The 20,503-nt window shown below is 43.1% G+C and overlaps 1 protein-coding gene across 1 annotated transcript in view; it reads right to left on the bottom strand.

The window, feature by feature from the left end:
* The window catches only part of GPM6A (glycoprotein M6A), a 331,381-nt gene extending 314,335 nt beyond the window's left edge, over positions 1-17,046 (bottom strand). The window contains exon 1 of the mRNA XM_072775844.1: positions 16,888-17,046. Within this exon, the coding sequence (XP_072631945.1) occupies positions 16,888-16,891 (4 nt within the window). The 5' untranslated portion in view covers positions 16,892-17,046. The remainder of the gene's footprint in view (positions 1-16,887) is intronic.
* Between the last annotated feature and the right edge of the window lie 3,457 nt (positions 17,047-20,503).

Here is a 20,503-nt window from a genome sequence, read left to right on the forward strand (position 1 = left end):
TCCCTAACCATCCTTCCGTTCCAATAAATGTTACTTGGACATTTTTAGATTAGATCTAAAGTAAGATATTTTTAGATTAGATCTTCTATAGACTTTTATTTGGTATTTTTACTTCTCTTCCTTAAAATTAAGTTTCTTACATTTTCCTGTTGTTTCTAATCTCCCACTTATCATATATTTGTCATCCCCAAATGAGGCTGTCTTAATAAAATAAAAATCATTTAAAATGATCTCAATAAAATAAAAATCTAAGTATCTTCTCCCCAAACTGAAGACCTAGCAGTGGCTCCCCATCCTTACTACACTAGGGGTCAATTATTTAGTCTGTCAGTTAAGATCCTTCTTGGCTGCTTCTTATTTACCTCTGCAGCCCTCCTGATCGATGCATACTTCACAATCTCTACACTCCGGGTCAACTGAGCAGCTTCTAATTCGTTGAACACCTCGTGCTTTTGTTCCACTTCAATGTTTTATTCATACTCCTCTGGCTAGAATGCCTTTACACTGACCCATGTATCAGTGCAAACTATTTTCAAGTTTAATGGCTCAACCTATGACTGCCTCTGGGAACCCAGTTTACTGGATTTTAGGATGAATTTAACTATTCTCTTCTGCCCCTACACACCACCCAACTTTCACGATAGTACCTGTTATGCTTTAACATATCTACTCTTTTGTCACTCTATCAGGTATCATATTTTATTCATTTTGTCTTAATATCTCACACTAAGTATCCTGTCTAGCAAATAACAAGTTTAAAAACTGCCTACTGTTAAGAATTATGCAGACTTCTCAAGTTCCTATTTTCAGGACCTCTCCCAAACACTTTTGAGCACTGTCTCGTTCTTAATTCTAGCTTATTCTGAAAAACGTTTTATATCCATAAAAGCCATAGCTAATCAGTTTAACACATGACTACAGCGTGTATTGCTTTTGAAAAATAAGCACTGTTGTTTGAGGTTTGTCTTAACTCTCAAATCTAGAGTTTCCTTTATGTTAGATTTAAAAAGAAATTAAGACTAAAGACATAATTAAGACAGACTTAACTTTCATAATCAATTATGTGTGTGTGTGATTATATTTTTCAAGTACTATCTCTTGGTTAGATGCTTTGTCAAATTATTTTATATACAATCCCTCATTTCAAAAAGTATTACTATTATACCTAGAAATAACAAACAAAATAAATGAACCAAAGCAGTGACTATAAGGGGTTAAAAACAGACTTTTAAAAAATCAAATTAAGGGAATGACAATGCTATGAATTTACCAGGTTGATTTGTTCAGGTTTGCTTAGAAATTAATGAACAAGAGAATATAAAATTCTGTTCAAGTCAATTTATTAAGTAAAATAATATAATCCTTTCTCCACCATTAATCTGTTTGAGAGAAGTCTAAACTTTATGATTTTATGTCTCAGAAGCACCTTTACATAGGGACATATTACAATTACAGCTGACCCTTGAAAAACACAGGCTTGAACCTGTGTCCATTTATATGTAGTTTTTTGTTCCAATATAGTACAGTAAATGTATTTTCTCTTCTTTAAGATTTTCTAAATAACATTTTTCCTCTAGCTTATTTTATTGTAAGAATATAGTATACAATACATATAACATACAAAATATGTGTTAATTGACTGTTATGTTATTGGTAAGGCTTCTAGTCAACAGCAAGCTATCAGTAGTTAAATTTTGGGGGAGTCAAAAATAGCACGTGGATTTTCAACTGCATGGCGGGGGGACAGCGTCCATAATCCCCATGTTGCTCAAGGGTCAGCTATATTTGTCACTTGTAAAAAGAGAAAAAATCCTTTACTTATTTTATATAGTAGTAAAATTTAATACAAAAAAATTAGCTTCCCAAATCTTTCTCTAGAAAAATGAAGTAACACAATATTGTTGACTACAAAATGTCCCGAGTCTTTGTTGAAAATAAAACTTGGGTATTTGTTGCCATTATAACAACTTCAATGCACTTCTCTTTATTGCTGGTTATGTTTAGCTTAGTAACCTAAGCAATGGCACCCAACAACTTGGCAATTAATCATCTTAAAATTAAAAGATTAAGTCCATTGAAAGTCTAATTATGAAAACTGGAAGAAAAAAGGAAGGAGTGCAAATAATTTCTAGCTTAGTTCAGAAGTGAACATTAGAAAAGAATGCTTAATTAACTCTCTGAGGTTGTTCTCCTATAAAAGAATGTATTCATTTCCCCTAGGAGATCAAACTTTTTTTGTAGTTATATATTCAAAGACTAAAAAACTTAATTGAGATGCCTAGAAGATAGTAAGTAGGACTTGTTGCTATGACTTCAACAACCAGCATGCAGCTAATCAGCATCCACATGCAATCACCAAGAAGGAAATGGCTATTTTAGTCCTTAGCTTTACTTCTAAAGACACAGTGATCAAAACTGAAATTTGACCTAGAAGCTGTCATGGTTCTAAAGATGCATGACAAAAGGTTTGGCAAGTGTTAATAAGAATAGGAAAACAACCAACAAAGCAGCCAGATTTCTCAAACTTTCAGGACAGTAAAGTACAGCAAACCAGCCAAGAGCCTAACAGCCAAAGACTATACCCAATGTACCGTGATGGGCAGGCTCATTGCTCCGATTTGTTGTCAATGATCAAAGACTGGATTTTTTCATTCTAAACAGCCAATAAATAAACAGTGTGCTACAGCCACTGGGACAGAAGAAGAAAGCCATTGACAAAGGAAACAGGACTCTGCCTGAGGAGAGCAAATAGCTACTTGTCCCTCAATTCTTCAGTTCTTGCAGGAATCGGAAGACCAGAGGTATGCCCACCAGTACTACTTGGCAGCTGAGGATGGGGAGACGCTCCCTCTACACATCTGCACCTAGAAATTCACCTGCATGTAGCCCCACATGTTGACTTTAAAAAGCATCAGTGGGGATCCCTGGGTGGCGCAGCGGTTTGGCGCCTGCCTTTGGCCCAGGGCGCGATCCTGGAGACCCGGGATCGAATCCCACATCGGGCTCCCGGTGCATGGAGCCTGCTTCTCCCTCTGCCTGTGTCTCTGCCTCTCTCTCTCTCTCTCTCTGTGACTATCATAAATAAATAAATAAAAAAAAATTTAAAAAAAAAATTAAAAAAATAAATAAATAAAAAGCATCAGTGGAGAATGAAAAAAAAAAAAAAAACAGTTACAATTACAAGGGCACCTGGGTGGCTCAGTTGCTTAAGCATCTAAGGTCAGCTTAGGTCATGGGGGGTCTTGGGCTCAGCAGGGAGTCTGCTTGTCCTTCTCTCTCTGTTTCTGTCTCACAAATAAAGATCTTTGAAAAAAAAAAAAGAAAAGAAAAACAACATAGTTACAGATACTCAATTAGTGTTTTAAAACTCACCTAGCCAGAATGCTTTAATTATGTCATATTTTATTTTATGTTGCTTTGGGTCAGTGTTTTACACAGAAGACGGGAAAAAAACGGAGTAAGTTTTTCAACCATAAGGATAATAACCTCCTTCAAATACGCATGATTTTAAACTTTAAAAGCCAAGAAAAAGCAAGAAAGGGGAAAAAATACGGTGGCAAAAAAAAAGGAAATGGGAGAGAGCCCCAGCATTAGAGACACTGAAGGTATGAATGTGAAATTTAAGGTATTAAGGAAAAAGAATCTCTCTTTTTTGTCCTTCAATTAAATTATATATATTAAGTATTAAAAATGGGGAAGGAGGGAAAAGTTCATAATGCTACATAAATAGTGATATTATAAATAAACTGTTGGTTATCCTATCATTACCAACACGTAACTATATCACATTCTCTGGTATGTAAAGTTTTAGATTTTTTTTAGGGATGCCTGGCTGGCTGGGTTGGTGGAGCATGCACCTCTTGACCTAAGAGTTGTAAGTTCAAGTCCCAGGTTGGGTGTAGAGATTACTTAAAAATAAAATCTTAAAAAATAAAGTTTCAAATGTTTTATTTTTTAACTTAGTTTGATCATTAGGATAGGCTAAGTTGTAATCTATAATTAATTATGTTAAATTATTTCAGTTAAGTGGGTGTCCTTATATCTTTGGGTCAGATTTTATCAATTTCTGATACCTCGTGGTGGTCATTTGGAAATTGGATCTTAAAAGCCTTTTGAAGGTTTTATTTACATAAGGAATGAAGCCAATTGCATAATCTTCAGAAAATACTCCTTCAACTGGTAAGTTCATCATCTTGCAGTTTCTAGGGAGGACCACGTGGGGTTGCAGGAAATAACAAAACATCACTCTAGGCAGGTAGATGGACCAAGCAATCCTGAATCACTGGGATGACAGAAGGCCTTCCACATCATCCTCTTATTTAATAACAAGGGATTTGCTACATTAGGCTTAATTGGCAACTGCCTGATTGTAAATATTTTCAGTTCGTGCTTATCTTTGATGAAGGCTTTCTCTCTTCCTCAGAATACCAGCTTCCTGTGGCTGGTGTTCTGACAGATAAAAAGATAGCTTTTCTTCTCAATATCTCTCCTATGTCCTTCCTTTCTACTATATCTGTAACAGGTCTGCCAAACTCCTTCTTATCACTCCCTGTCTGAAACGCTAAAATCGCATGACCACGTAACTACCATTTTCTCAATCCTTTTACCAAGTCTTCTTCCCAACTAGGCTGCAATAATCTAGACTCACTGGGACAAAGAACTAAGGGAATCAAGAATAACTGGAGAAGAGTGGTTGGAACATGGGCCATGACTGAATAGAAAGGAAGTAATGACAGGGTAGACTAGAAGGAGAGCAAACAGACAAGGCTCTAAGGACTGGGTGAGGACAAGAAGAAGGTTTAGAGTGGGAGTACCAGAGAGAGGGAACAGAAGGAGGAGGTGCTGCGACTGGTGGAACCCTGACCTTGCTCACCCCAGGGAGCCATTCACATACTGTTCATGACTGGAACCCCTTCTATTAGGTTGTGACCCTATATCCCATTGCAGTGGTCATGGGGCGTGGAAGAACTAGGAGCCTTGATAACAATGAGCTAAGGGTAAGCAGGTGGGTCCCAAGGCATCCTCCTCCCACCTCCACATCCGTCATCCTTTGCTCCTGTGCTTCTTGGGCTTGGCCTACGCCACTGCCACCCCTGCTTTGTGACAAAGTCACAGGCCATCTAGCTCCTCCCCAAGGTTCCTTATTTGGAAAACTCGCTGTGATGGCTGTAGCCTCCATTGATCTATTCCATTCTAGACCAATGGCTTTAGCAATCCCTATATTTAATCTAGATCGCTCTTATCTAATCTTATAAAATTCTCATATGGTTTTCTGTGTGCAAGTTTTATATTTCTAATTAATGGGTAAGTCCTTTTGAAACAGCATTATATTTACTCTACATCCTTCACTATGACACTGTGTGCAGAACAAGGTGAGCATGTGGTAGATCCTTAAGAAATATTTGTTCAGTCATATTAATATTAAAGGATATTTAAGAGGCAGCTTTTTATGGGAGAAGTACTCTTTTTTTAAATTGAGTTTTTTTTACTTTCATAAATTTTTCACCTTTTTGGAAATATAACTGATAAATAAAACTATGTATTTCAAGTTAACAACATGGTAATATACATACATGTGAAATAATTAACTACAGTTCAGTTAATTAACACATCCATCACCCCCTAGAGTTACCTTTTTTTGTTTGTTTGTTTTTTTAATGGAGAGAATGCTTAAGATCTACTGTCTTAGCAAATTTCTAGTACATAATACAGAGGACTCTTTTTACTATGGAATTATTGGTAGCCCTAGGTACAATGATTCTAACACAACAATGATTTTAATGCAATGTAATGAGATTTGTGTCATTATCAGTATTTTTTTAAAATGTTTAAACTGTTTTAAATTGAGCATCACTTTAACTCTCAGTTTATTTAAGCCATATATTTATCATGTTACATAAAGGGAAGTCCATTGAGGTAATTGCTGTGAAATGAATGGAACTAATTAATAACACTATTTTTTCTAGTGATTTCTATTTCATTTATACCTAAGGAACAAATTACTTCCAAATTGTGCACTTATATTAATAGCTGCTCGGGCTCTGTTCTCTCTAGAGACTTGTCACTGTGAATTTACTTTCTCATGTATAATTAACAAACAAAACTGTGTTCTTCCTTGTAATTCTTTTTCTAAAAGGAAAAGACCATGTAAAACAGTGACAATAATGGATAATCTTGTCACACATGTGTCCTGTACACAGTACTTCCTTGTTGTGAATTTCTGTCCTTTTTGAACTTTTCAGTAGAAAAACTAAAATGGGAATGCAAAGAACTCCCTTAGCATCCAGTGTGCAGTATCTGAGCTTTCACTCTCAAGGTCATGGTTGACTTATCCAAAGTCATAGCTGAGTTATCTCAATAACAGAAAAAGTCTACTAAAGTAAATATAGTACTGTGGATTTGGTCTTCAGAATTTTTTTTAAAAACAACTTCATTTCAGCACTTCTCTTTTAGGTACTTATTTAACAAAAGAAATAGCAAACACAAAATATTACACCCAGAAAGAATAAGCCAGCAGTGAGTTATCCTTTATTTTTTGAATTTTATTTTATATTTTCAGATGTCATGTCCTTCTCTATGCCTTGATATTTCTTTAAAAAAAATGTTTGGGACTTGTAGACTAGGATTTAAGCATGGCTGCATTTTTTACCTCCAGAGAACACGGCCAGTGGTTAAAACACCATTTTTAGGAATTGCAAAATGAATCCTTTTTTATCGTAACAACCTCACAGACCACTGTCTTGTACTCACACACATAAAAATTAACCAAATCAAACAAAACGCAGAAACAAGGACCCTCCCCACATGCACACACAGACACACATGCAGCTGTATACTTAAAAAGTCTAGGATGCTACCCACATAAGAATATAAACCTACATGTTGAAATATGTCAACTAGTTCCCTCACTTATTAGTAATATATCATTATAATACATAGTTATTATTAAATGTCAATAGTATGTATTATAAAACATAACTACAATTACTATGCTACTCATCAATATCTGAATACTGTAATATATGATTATTTTATGTTAATGATGCATATAAATGATAATATATAATGAATTATAAGTGAGCAACATAGCCTAATGAAGGCTCTGATAATTCCCAGAAACACTACATGTTTGTTTTGTTTCAGTTGTTTCTTTATCACTACTTGGTAAATATAAAAAATATATATATCTGAGGCTGTGAAAAAAGAAAAATACCAAAATCTCCTGGTTGAAATCTTAAGAGCCTGCTCTGTTAGAAAAAGTGTAGGTTGAAACCACAAAGAAATTACTAAGAAGGTGGGGTCTGTTTGCAGTTATGAGAAACATTGCTATACGACCGTCCTCTTAGTAATCTGACAAGGACGTGGGCATCAGTGTCTTGTATTTATTTATTTTGTTGTCTGTGCATTAGCTTCTAGGTATTCATTTACTTATTTATTTATCTCTACACCCAACGTGGGGCTCAAATTCACAATCCCGAGAACAAGAGCTGCAAGGTCTACCAACTGAACCAGCCAGGCACCCCCAGCATATAGAGGCATTAGGGCTGTATGGAACCTTCCAGGCTACTGAACCCATGTCTCATCTCCACCAGAGGAAGAGGGTAACACAGATCAAGAACAACAATCAAGAACTGGGACAAGAACCATCATCTCCTGACTTCTGACCTAGTGAACAGTCAACCACGATATGCTTGATCTCTGTTGATTCACTTAATTTTTTGAATAGAGCCCATATATTTATCCACCTATTCTTAGTACTAAAGGCATAAACAGTCTCTATAAGTGAAAGATAAGAAAAATAAACACAATACGCTTGTCAAAATAGACGTTACGTCTTGACTGAACATAGCACTACACGATTCAAAACAATCAAGAAACATACACCCTTTAAGAAAATCTGCAAAGACCATCAAACATTCTTATAGACATAGACAAAATGGTATTTTTTTTTACTTTAAAAACTATATCTAAGTATTACAAACTAAGTTCATACTATTAATCATTTTATAATACATTGCTCAGGGAGTCTATCATTTCCATGGCTTGTTGTCCATGCCTCTCCCCTAGATCATCCCCCTCTTTCTCAAAACATGAAGCACTTCTAATTTTTTTCCAGCTGACAAAAATATTTCACTTGACCTTGGATCCATTAAATTTTCTTCTCTCCTTCTTTCTCCCCCTCCTGTTCCCTCCTTGTCCCTTACCCATCCTCCCTCCTCCCTTCTCTTCCTTCCTTCCTTTCTCTGTTTTGTTTTTGGTCCTTGAAATCTGCTCCATGAGAGTAGGCTTGTATCTTCACCTGTTAAATAAAAACACTTGAATTTCAACAGGCTTGTATCAATGAAAAAGCCATTAAGCAAAGGAAGCGCCATTCCTCTCTTCTCTTTGTTGAACTGAACACTGTAGATGACTAATTTCTCAAAACACTGTTCTCCTTTGGCTCTCCTGACATCACACTAACTGTAGCTCATCTGCTTTTCAGCAGACTCTTCTAGATCCTTGTCGCCTTACTGTTTTTTATCGCATCAGGGGCTTCGGTCCAGAGTTGAATCCCTCCCATGACAGCATCCTTAACTCCGTCCTGGACATACAATCATTCCACACCTTTGCCTTCTTCTGCCATGATGAATCCTAAATATATTTTACATAAACCAGAGTCAAATTTTGTGTTTTTGTAACTTTCTACTAAGGCAAGGTAGGCAATGTTAGAAAAACAGCTTAATGGTAAGAATGCTTGCTGGTTTCTTTGCCAGTTATCAGGAAGTTGCTGCCTTCAGATCTGGACATGATCTCAGATAATGGCGAAGAAAAAACATATTCACACGTTCAATAAGTGCCAAAACAGATGCAGAGATCGGACACTGAGATCGGATAGAAAAGACAGGCTTTGATCAGGTGCGGCGTTTACTACACTCCAGGCACTTGTGAAGTACTTGCAAGTTTTACCATATTACCTAACAATGTGCAGAAATGCAACAAGTGGCTGAACGTTTATTATATGCAAAACTCTTCCCAAATATCCTTTTTATTTCTACAACCACCTTGGTAAGAATCGATATTGATGGTAATATTCCGAGAGGCCCAGAAGGTCTGGTGACAAACATGTGTTAAGTTCCATGTGGATGAATTAGGATAAGAATTTACTGAAATATTTATGTTCTGACTACTTGTGCAGCACCAAGTTGCCTCCAGGGTATATGGTTTGTCCCATATCAGTACCAGCATTACTCTCATTTATTTCATGTTCTAAAACACAATTTTCAGTTTTAGTAAAATACAGTGTCAATACAACTTTAAATCTCTACCATAAATAATCAGTATTTCTTATCTTAAAAACAGTGACTACCAAATACTCAAAGTCTAGAGCCTGCCCTCTCTTTATCATAAAGGGAAACTTCTGGAATATCATTGGCCCTTTGTAACTCCTTGGCCGTTTATTTGACTTGAGTATCACCTTATGTAAAGCAGGAAACACAGTGCTGAGGATAAGTGGCAAGGTAAGAGCTGTGTTTGGACGGGTGCTCCTCACCATATGGGGATGATTTTCAGGGAATGGAAGAGAGGAAGTAAGCTGCACAGGAAAGATCACCAGAGCCCAAGCGGGAGCGGGGAGGAGTTGAATGAAAGCAAGCTGCCTGATATCTGATAAAACAGTGTGGATGGTAAGAGATGTTAGGACCTTAGGTCCTCAAGGCCAAGGATAGTCCAGAGCCATGAAGAAAAGGAAAGAGGGGAGAAGAGAGAGCCACTTAGATCCAGGAAGGATGTAATTAATTCAGTTTTGAATATAATAAGGTTGAGAGAGTAGAGGGGTAACTGGGAAGAGGTAGGAGACAGCTGGGCATAGTGATACCAATTTGGGGGTTTTGTACACATGAACACTTGAAGCCATGAGACTAGAAATCATAAGCGATCTTCAGGGGAAGGGTTTCAGTGACCTCTGGAGAGCATCACCCCACCCCAAGGCTAAGGAGTGACTGGCGCAGAAAAAGACACAGCAACTATAGAGCCCCAATAAGTTTAACAGAGAAAAGAAACAGAGATGTAGCAGCACTCCCAACAGTAGCTCTTGGTAACATCTTTTAGAGGCAGGAACTGGATCCGAAATTAAATGTCATATTTTGGAGATATAAGTTTATCTTGTATGGAGGAATGACACTTGTCATGGTAGCTCAGTTGGCTTGATGAAGGACACAGAGGCAGGCTTTCTGGAATGGTTATTTCTCCAAGCATGCCCCAGACTTCCTGCCTCAAAATTGGCTAGACGACACGTTAAACCTGCAAGTCCACTTCTCAAGCCCAAACCTTCTAACCTGAATCTTGGCCGTGGGATCCAGGGGATGTCAATAGTGCTTGACATATTCCCTAAGGTAGTCTAATGAGATGACATCATTAGAGGTCTTAGAACAAGAAACTTCTTAGAAATAGCAAGAGACACTTACTTTGCTCTGATGTAGTGTTGGCATATCTTATACATTATGCAGTGAGTAGTGAGTGACTGTTTTGGCAGGTGATCTTAACAAACTAAAGAAGAATCTGTTTTAACTCCATGTCATACTACCTTTGGTCTCCTCATGCATTATTCCCATTATACCGGTTATGTAGGTCAAGCCTTTATTTCTTGGTGAGATGTGGTTGTGTGTGTTTGTCGTACCGTGTAGTGTGCATCAAGTACATGGCTTCACATTATCTATCCTCATTTCCTCATCTCTTGTCAAACAGTTGAAAATAGAATGACCTCAAATCAACCAAGTTGGAAGTCGGAATCTAATTCTTTTTTTTAAGGCCACTAAGTTTCTAGGTTGAAACTAATTCTGTCCTTGAGTTTAAACCCATCCCATTCACCCTAATTCTTGCTTTTCAGTTGTCTAGGAGAAAGCCCTATATTTTTTTTTTTTCGGAAATGACAACTCTGATCCTCTCCAGTTAAAAATGATAAAATGAGAATTTACACTTAAAGTTTTGCTAAATCTTACATGTGTTTAATTTAGAAACATATGTTCCAAAAATAAGAATATTTAAGCCTATACTTATTTTTAGCCAACACTTCACCAGTTCATATTCTGTGTTTTGTATAATTAACATGTTTTGGAAAATTAAAGCAAGCTTCTGAGCAATTCACCACAAAGCATTTCGTTTATAATGACAAGAGAATGTTAAATAAAGGATTTATTGACCTACATTCCAATTTATGACACAAACTGAATTCTAAGTAAAATTAATAGCAATTCACAATAGCTTTAGAAACTTCAGATTTAAATTAAAATAAGAAGGACTAGCTGATCTTATTTGAAATTATTTTGAGTAGAGCTTATCCCAGCATCCTCCTAACACATTGGCACGCAGGCATGAATTTCCTCACTCATATGTTCTGCTGTGAAATTTCAGTGTGACTGTCTAGATTTCTTATATTTCTAATTAAAGACTCAGTCCTTTATCATATGTGTTTCAGAAAACTCACATTAAATTTTCACTTGTAAACCTGACGATGTCTCTACAGTGAAGCACACTTCTAAGACATCTCTTCTAAGATGAGATCCATCAGTTGGCTACTGCAATTCTTTTCTCTCCTTGTAGGAGTCTGTTGCTCCTCAAATCAAGAGGAGGGATCTAATGCCCCTCCCCTTGAATAGGATTGCCCTTAATGATTTTTCTGACCAATTAGAAGGCAGCAAAAGTAATGCTCTGGGATTTAGGATGTTCTAGGTCATAAAAATCCCTACAGCTTCTGCCTGGATTTCTTGGAACACTTGTTCCAGGAATGCTGCGTCTCAGAATCCAGCTGCCATTCTGTACAAAGCCCGAGTCAGCTGAAGGCAGCCCCAAATGAACCACCAGCCAATAGCTAGTCAGTTGCCAATATGTGGGAGCTACCTTAGACAACCGACCCAGTCGAGTCTTCGGATGCCTGAATCCCCAACCCATACTGGACCGCTGGACCGCAGAGACACCAAACTTCAAACAAGAACTGTTCAGCAGTTGGCCTGCAGAGCCATGAAAGATAGTAACAAGTTGTTGTTTAAATTCACTAGTTTTGTTGTGTAGCAAAGATAACCAGAACATTCGTTTATCTTTCTCTGTTCAAGTTCAGACACTAAGACTTTTATAATTTTCCAGACACAATAACATACTAGAGGCTAAATGACCCTTAAAGGATTTACATAGTAGGGGTGCCCGGGGGGCTCAGTTAATTAAGCTTCCTGACTCTTAATTTTGGCTCAGGTCATGATTTCAGGGTTGTGAGATCCAGCACTTGGAGCCTGGTTAAAATTCTCTCTCTTCTCTCTCTCCCACTCTCTCTGCCTCTCTTAAACGAAACAAAACAGAACAAAAAGTTTTACCTAGAAGTTTAGCATCATTAAACTGTTCTCAATTTGCCTAATGGGAGCAGCTCAGTTTTATCTTTTTCGCATGTTCTTTCCTCTAATTGTTACCAAATCAAGATCTGAGCTACATAAATTTGTCAAACCTTGTCCACCCCCTCATCGAACAAAAGGGAAAACAGAATCCCCAAGATTTACACGACCCACCCAAAGACATAAAGGATTATCATCTGTTGTGTTTCTCCCGCTTCAAATCTTGTCTCTCTGTACTGCGTTCATAACTGCCTCAAGGGGGCCATATTTTCCCCAAAACTAGTATGAGCTCAAGATAATACCATGTGTCATTATTCTTTGCCTAAATTTGCAAATAATTTTACAGATCCTTAACCAAGTCCATGTTTACTGAAATTGAATGAGAGCAAAATACCTGATTTTCTTCTCGTCAAAATTTACAGACTCCTAGATCTAAGGATTAATGTTAAAGGTGTCACATTTTATTGTCACTTTCAATCAGGTAATTCATTTTGTGGGTTTACCTCTTACTAGAGATTGATAACCCTCAAATCTTTATTTTCCTTCTTTTTTAAGATATTTTTTTGTTTTTGTAAGATTTTATTTATCTATGAGAGAGAGAGAGAGAGTGCACATGCACAAGCAGGGGGAGCAGCAGAGGGAGAGGGAGAAGCAGACTTCCCCCTGGGCAAGGAGCCTGATTCAGGGCTCCATCCCAGGACCCTGGGATCATGACCTGAGCAGAAGGCAGACTCTTAACCTACTGAGCCACCCGGCACCCCTTTATTCTCCTTCTTCTTGTGCTCTGCTAAATTCTCGTGTATTTCCAACACGCTAAACATTTAAGTTTAAATGTCTATCACCTCTTAATTAACATTCTAAAAATGAAATTAATCTTCTGTCCAAAATAAAGCATCTGGATAATCCTTTAAATATTCTATCAAGGGACATTATTTCCCATTTTCAATGTTTCAAATCTCCAGAGAGATTATTCATTTTCCTCATTATTGCTCAATTGCCTGATTTTATAGATTTCTCATTAGAAATATCTGTCATGGGTCTTTTTTCCCCCGTTTCCTCTGTTACCACTTTTCCACTATGGCTCATCTAGATATATGTCAGGATTACTTTGGCAAGTGTGTCTATCTTCTCCAGTGTATCCTTTGTTTTAAACAACACTGGTCGATTCATCTCTTTTAAGCACTAATTTCACTGTAATTCTTCTTTGCTCAAAAGCCTTCTGTGATGGGGCACCTAGGTGGCTCAAAGCCTTGGCCTTTGGCCCAGGTCATGTTGTGGGGGGTTGGGGAGAGCCTGCTTCTCCCTCTCCCTCTGCCTGCCACTCCCCTGCTTGTGCTCTCTCTAGCTCTCTCTCTATCAAATAAATAAATAAACCTAAAAAAAATAAATAACTTTCTAGGACTCCCTATTTCCTATCATGTAAATTCTAAATTCCTCTGGTTATTTTTGAAGGCTCTCCAAAATCAAGTCTATCCTGTCAACTCAGCTCCATGTCCAACCGCTTCCCAAAACTAATTTTCTTCCTGCTTTGAGAAGGGGCCCATTGTTCCATCTAGAACACTTCTTCCCTTACCAAACCCTCTCACACACCCCCAAGTCAGGTTCAATACCACTCTCGCCATGAAACTTTCCACAGTCCCCTGTGGAACTAAATAATGTCCAGTATGATTTTTAAAATAAAACAAAGAGCAGTAGATGATGTAGCTAGAAGAGAAATTAGAAATATTCCTGATATCACTAGCTCACCATTAGAGAGCTTGCGGGTGAAAGTTAGCCTTGCAGCTAAAAATGCAAATACTTTTGGCAAAGAATTAGTCCTGCATTTTTTTAGTATGAAACACCTCACCATATCCTTTCTGTAGAGCAATATTTGAGGGCAGAGGGAAAACCGTGTTGCATAACTAGACAAGCTGAACGCATCACTGAGGAAAGAAAATAAAAGAAGGAAGCAAGAGATGCCAAAATCTCAATTTGCCTACTTTGCAAATAACCTTTCTTTTTTTTTTTTTTTTGAGAATTAGCCTCGTGCATTATAGATATAACTATAAATTATTCAGAATATTTGATTAACCAATTACTCTCATTCCTCTACAATGCAAGAGTATGGATTTCTTCTTCTGCGTCAAACAAGAATTGATTGCTATATTCACTCCCATAGCACCATCTTCCTTTCTATAAATGATAAATTTCGGTTGTCATGACACCGGAAAAGATGGATTCGGCTTGCTGGCATAGCCAGGCATTCTCCTACACTGTTTTCGCCCCGCATCCTCGCAATGTGGACTCCAATGCCCTCACCCCCTGCTACCACTAAAGAAAAGAAATTCTGACTAATGTTCTGTGTTTTTCACAAGTAAATTAAACAAAGAAGAGAAAGATGACCTCAAGTGACCAATTTTTTTTTTTTCTCGAGTTTCTGTACATATTTCCTTCCTTCTGTCTCTCATTGGCCCCCATCTGCTCGGTGGCTCTTCCCACTTCTGCACTGTGTGTTTGGGCCACTGTCCTGAGTTCTGGCATCGTGATCTCACTGTCCACTGGGTGCTACATACTCGTTCTCTCTCTACTCCCTGACCCCTGGGCTCTCCCTCACTTCCTCTACCCCACTCTCCCTTCCCAGCCATTCGACACCAATATGAGTTTTTAGTGACCTCGATTTCAAAAGGAAAACGTCAAGTGCTCCTCGTAGAAGAAGGTGGAGACAGTTCTAGGTGTCTGTGGGATACAGAGATAGGAGAACCTGGAAGAGACCCAGCTCAGAATGAGCCCAAGGCCTCAGGTGCTAGCTCCACCTCATTTCCATAATGACACCTTCCTATCACGGGGCTCCTGCCTAATTTATCCAAGGGCATTGAGGTCAAATCCAGGACCTACTGTTTTCATTACAGTTTGGAAATGCAAGCTAGAGAAACAATTAACTAGAAAATTAAGAGGCCTTTACCCTTTGATCCTCCACTCAAGCTGAAGGTTACAGAGTAAATAATTTCAGTCTTTCTAGATGATTCGATGTTGGATACCAACGGCATCTGAGTACTTTTAGTGGGGTAAATGGATAAATTCCACCAAGTCCATAATCTCATAATCTTGGCTTTCCACTTGTGAGAGCCCCCCCCCCCCCAGGTGTTACCCTGACAAGAGTTCATGCACCCGCAGAATCAAAAGCCAGAGGCAGGACCAAGCCTGACATACTTTCTGCCACACTTGGGAAAACTGTGTTATCGTTCCTTTCTAACTTGGAAATATTCCTTCCACTCCAGAAAACTTTTAAAGACAGAGCTCCGCTCCGCAGGCCGTGCGCCGCCCTGCTTTAGCCAAAGGCCCCAAAATCACTGGGTCTAAGACCTGGGGGTCAAGCAGGAGGAGACCAGGAATGTCTCTGCAGTTAAGTCACAGGCAAGCACGCCCTCGGCCTCTCCCTCCCCGTCCCCCCTGAATTGGCCGGTGCGTACCGACCCCGCCGATTAGCGCCGGAGCGTCCCGGGCCCTCGAGCCGAGCCGCTGGGGACTCCGGGGTCTAGGCGGGCGCGTGCATCCCGAAGCCTCCGCCTCGGGGGGCGAGGGGGGCGCGGATCCTTCACAGCCCGGGCGCGGGGGCCGGGGCACCCGAGCCGCCCCAGGCCGCGCCCGCCCGCCCCGCCCCGCCCCCCGCATGCCCCGGGCCGATCCTCCGGGCGCGCCCCGGCCGCCGCCGCCAGCCCCGCGGACCGCACCCAGCCGGGGACCGGAGCGCCCTGCACCCCGGGGCGCCCGCTCGCCCTCTGCCCCTGCGCGCCCGGCCCCGCAGCCTCCAGCCTCCGCTCCGGGGCCCGTCCCCGGCCTCGGGAACCTGGGCGGATGCAAGTTGTGCGAAGTTCCCGCTGCTGCCCGTGCCGCGCGCACCGCCACTGCTCCGCGCACGGTCACCTGCTCCGCGCACCGCCACCTGCACCCCCTCCCCGCGCGGACGGTGCTCCCCGTTCCCGCACGGCCACCTGCGCCCCGTTCCCGCACGGCCACCTGCACCCCGTCCCCGCACGGCCACCTGCTCCCCGTCCCCGCACGGCCACCTGCGCCCCGTTCCCGCACGGCCACCTGCTCCCCGTCCCCGCACGGCCACCTGCGCCCCGTTCCCGCACGGCCACCTGCACCCCCTCCCCGCACGGCCACCTGCTCCCCCTCCCCGCACGGCCACCTGCTCCCCGTCCCCGCACGGCCACCTGCGCCCCGTTCCCGCACGGCCACCTGCGCCCCCTCCCCGCACGGCCACCTGCACCCCCTCCCCGCACGGCCACCTGCTCCCCCTCCCCGCACGGCCACCTGCTCCCCGTCCCCGCAAGGCCACCTGCGCCCCCTCCCCGCGCGGACGGCGCGCCCCGAGAGTCCGCCGGCTCCGGGACCCCGGGCTCCCCCGCCGGCCTCCCCGCGGCCCCGCCCGCCCGCCCGCCCGCCACGGCCTCGCGCCCCGAGAAGCCCCGAGAAGCCCCGAGGCGGACGCGCCGGCCCCCCGCGCCCCGCCGCCCTCCCCGCCCCGCGGCCCGGCCCGCGCACTCACCCATGGCCCGACGCCCCGCTGCCCCGCGTCTCCGGACCGACGTCCCCGGACGAGCGCCGGCGACCGAGCTCCCGCCGCCGCTCCGCACTCAGTCCCCGCGGCGAGTGGCGGCCGCAGCCCTCCCGGCCCAGCGCCAGTCCCGGCGCCCCGAGCCTCGCAGGAGCCTCGCAGGACGCGCACCCCCGCGGCTCCCCACCTGCCGCGCGGCCCAGTGGCCACCGCCGGCCCTCGGCCCGCCCCGCCCCGCCCCGCCCCCGCCCCGCCCCCTCGCCTCCCCTCCCCTTCCTCGCCCGCCCCCTGCCTTCCCCTTCCCCCGGCCCTCCCCGCCCCTCTCCGCGCCCTCCCCTCCGCACCCCTCCCCGCGCCCCTCCGCCCCCCCCGCCCCTCCCCTCCCGCCGCCCGCCACGTGCAGACACCGCCCCCGGGTAAATACACGCGCGCGCACACACACACACACGCACACACACACGCGTGCGCACGGTCTCGCCCCCCGCCCCGGACCCTGCGGCCAAAGTAATAACCCCTAACTTGGAGACTGGGAAAAGATCCTTCCGGGGGTCCGGGATTGGGGGGCTCTGCATTCCCCGTCTTCACTTGGCCGCCCTCCCCCGTAACCACAGGACTGAGCGCGAGCGAGGCCATCTCCGCTCACTTTGCACCAGGCCTCGCTCCTTTCCTCTACCTAAGCGTGTCGGGCTCCGTAGGGTGGCGCGGCTGGGGAGTCCTCACGCTCCACCTGCCCCTCCCCCCACACCCACACCATAATATGCAGAAGTCACCTGGGAAATAAATAAGTGACTCAATCCTAGAGGGAGCGGACACTGCAGGAAGAACACTGCGCTCACCAGCCTGGAGGCATGAATGGGGACTCTGGCTCTACCACTGATAGACACTGGGACTCAGTTTCCTAATTTGTGAAATGAAGGATCTGCAAAACATGGTCTCTGAGGAGGTCCCTTCAAGCTAAAAAAAAAAAAATTAAAAAATTAAAAAATTATGTAATTATAATGGCCTAGTTCTTTCAGGATTCAGACTGGAGGAGTTAATTTCAGCAAATCCGTCCCCAAAGTGTCTTAAGCTGCTTTCTCGGCCTGACGTACACAGATCTATGCCACGAACAAGTGGAAGAAAGAAACCAAGTGGACCTGGGCACTGGCCGCGAGGAGCACGGCTGTCTAATACGGAAGACAGGATGTGCAAAATTAAGAGCATCACGTTTGGCAAGAAATACATAAATACATAAAGAAATGCAGAGCATAGGACTGCAGTGGTGCAGAGCTGCTCCTCACCCAGTGGAAGGGGTGCGCTCCTGGAAGGGGGGCTGGAAATTTCAGTCAAATGGGCATAGAAAGTTACTCTTGTGCGAGGGGAAAGGGAGTAATCCATAGAAGTTGTGAAATAACACCCTTGAGAAATGCGTCAGGGTCTGGAAGCTGGCTAGCGTGGACCGTGATTGCGGCAAAGGGTCACACTCATACGTGGGTTCAATCAAGGTAAGTGATGAAGGCATGGAGATTAATTTCTAAACACGGCTTTGGGGTCGCCACAAATAGCCACTCGCTTCCCAAGGACCTATTTCAAGGTATTACAATGACCACACAAATTTTATTTTTTCCTCGTGAAATTGTATGACTCTGAAATATAAAATGACAGTAATAACACAAATTAAGTACAATTTTACGAAACAGCAGGGCCCTGTTCCTAGGGCCTTATATTAAATTCGTATAGTTCTCACAACAAACTTACAAGGGAGATACCATTATTTCTACTTTCCAGATGAGACTGAGCCACAAAGAAAGAAGTCACTTGCCCAAATTCACGTAGGTAATAAGCAAGAAAGTGGGATTCAGTCCTGAGGAGAAATGCTGCAGGGCCCAGGGTCTTACCCACTTCACACCCTGTCTCAGGATCAGTGCGGATTGCCGCGTGCTGGCCATGACGGTGGCGTCTTCCAACACTGAGTATAATCTATAAATATTTTAGACACTCTCAGTGACTTATAAGAATTTTGAAATACACTAAAAATATAACTTGTTATATACTGCCATCTAAATCATGATGCTGTTTCTCTTTTGGCTGATTATAAGTGAAATATATCAAAATTTTGATGTATAAAGAATCTTACAGTGACCATATAAATGGGCACCAATTTCCTGGATCTCAGGTACAGAAAAGCCATTATCTCACCCATGATTTAACAAATTACAGAATTTTAGGTGGGAATTCACTAAATGTCAAGTAATTCATTGTCTCCATTTCTTTTTTTCTTTTTTTTTTTTTTTTTTTAGAAGATTTTACTTATTTATTCATGAGAGACACAGAGGGAAGCAGAGACACAGGCAGAGGGAGAAGCAGGCTTCCTGCAGGGAGCCCGATACGGGACTTGATCCCGGGACCCTAGGGTCACTCCCTGAGCTGAAGGCAGATGCCCAACTGCTGAGCCCCCCAGGCGTCCCTCAATTTCTATACTCTAACCATAATGCCAATTCTCCAGCATTTCTGCTTTCTCATGCCTCACACCTGTCCGTCAAGTCTCCAAACTATCTCTCCACTCCTCCCTCGTTCCCACTGTCTCGTTCACCTCTTCACAAGTCCTATGGGGGTGGGACTCCCATTTCTTTAGAATGTGAAACTTCCTATCAGTCACTGAACCCCCAGTTGAGGCCTTAGCTAGCTCCCGAGGTGAGTGAGGAGGCTTCCCGACAGTTCCCTCTACTACACCCCATTACTACCTATACAAAGGTGTGATATGGGCGGAAAGTAACTGCCCCTCCTGGGCTGGAGCATTTTCTGTCTCAGTTAAATGCCTTTCCAACGTCCCTGTGATTGGATCCTTCGGGGAGCATATGCAGAATTGGGAGAAAAAGACCATCGCAGTGGGAAAGGAGAACACACAGCATGAATAGCCATTGAATAGCGGAGGCCAAGAGTGGAATCCACAAGTAGGAGGCAAGACAATGCGCCTAGGCTGGGAAAGAACCCAGAGAAAGTCCTGTGGAGAAGGGGGTGGTCAAGGGGGTTAGCTGTCACAGGCTGAGCCAGTGAGATGAGGACAGAAGAGTTCCCTTTAGATTTGGGAGTTAGGAGGTCACTGCTGAGACTTTAGTGTCGGTGAGCACAAATTTGGGAGCTCCCCAAGTAAAATTTGAAACGGGCCCCCCGCACGCAGAGGCAGGGAGAGATGCAGAAAGAGGCAGGCCCCTCCGGTGCGCAGGTGGCAGGTGTAATAAGCAGGGGACATACTTAGGAGTTACTGCGGGTGGCTACAAGACGAGCAGATCTCCGCGCTCACCCACCAGAGCCTTGAGTGGATACAAACAGCTTGGTGGGGTTCAGTCACGTGCACCCCCCAGGTAGCGTCAGTAACACGTTGCTCTCTCAAAGCTCTGTCCCTCGGCTCCTCGTACAGTGGACAGAAGGCACGTTCCAAGGACAGGGAGGGGGTGAGGGGCCCTCGATTGCCCAGGTCCTGCTCCCCGGGGCAGCCAGTGACCTCCTCCAGCAATTAGCAAGAGTCAAAGATCAGGAGCAGAGAAATTTGAAGAAGAGTAAGTAATAAGGAAGTGGGGAGTAGGAAAATCCCGTAGGCCACCTATTCGTGGCTCATCAGAGAAGG

Source organism: Canis lupus, chromosome 15 (genome assembly GCF_048164855.1).
Source record: "Canis lupus baileyi chromosome 15, mCanLup2.hap1, whole genome shotgun sequence".
NCBI lineage: Eukaryota > Metazoa > Chordata > Mammalia > Carnivora > Canidae > Canis > Canis lupus.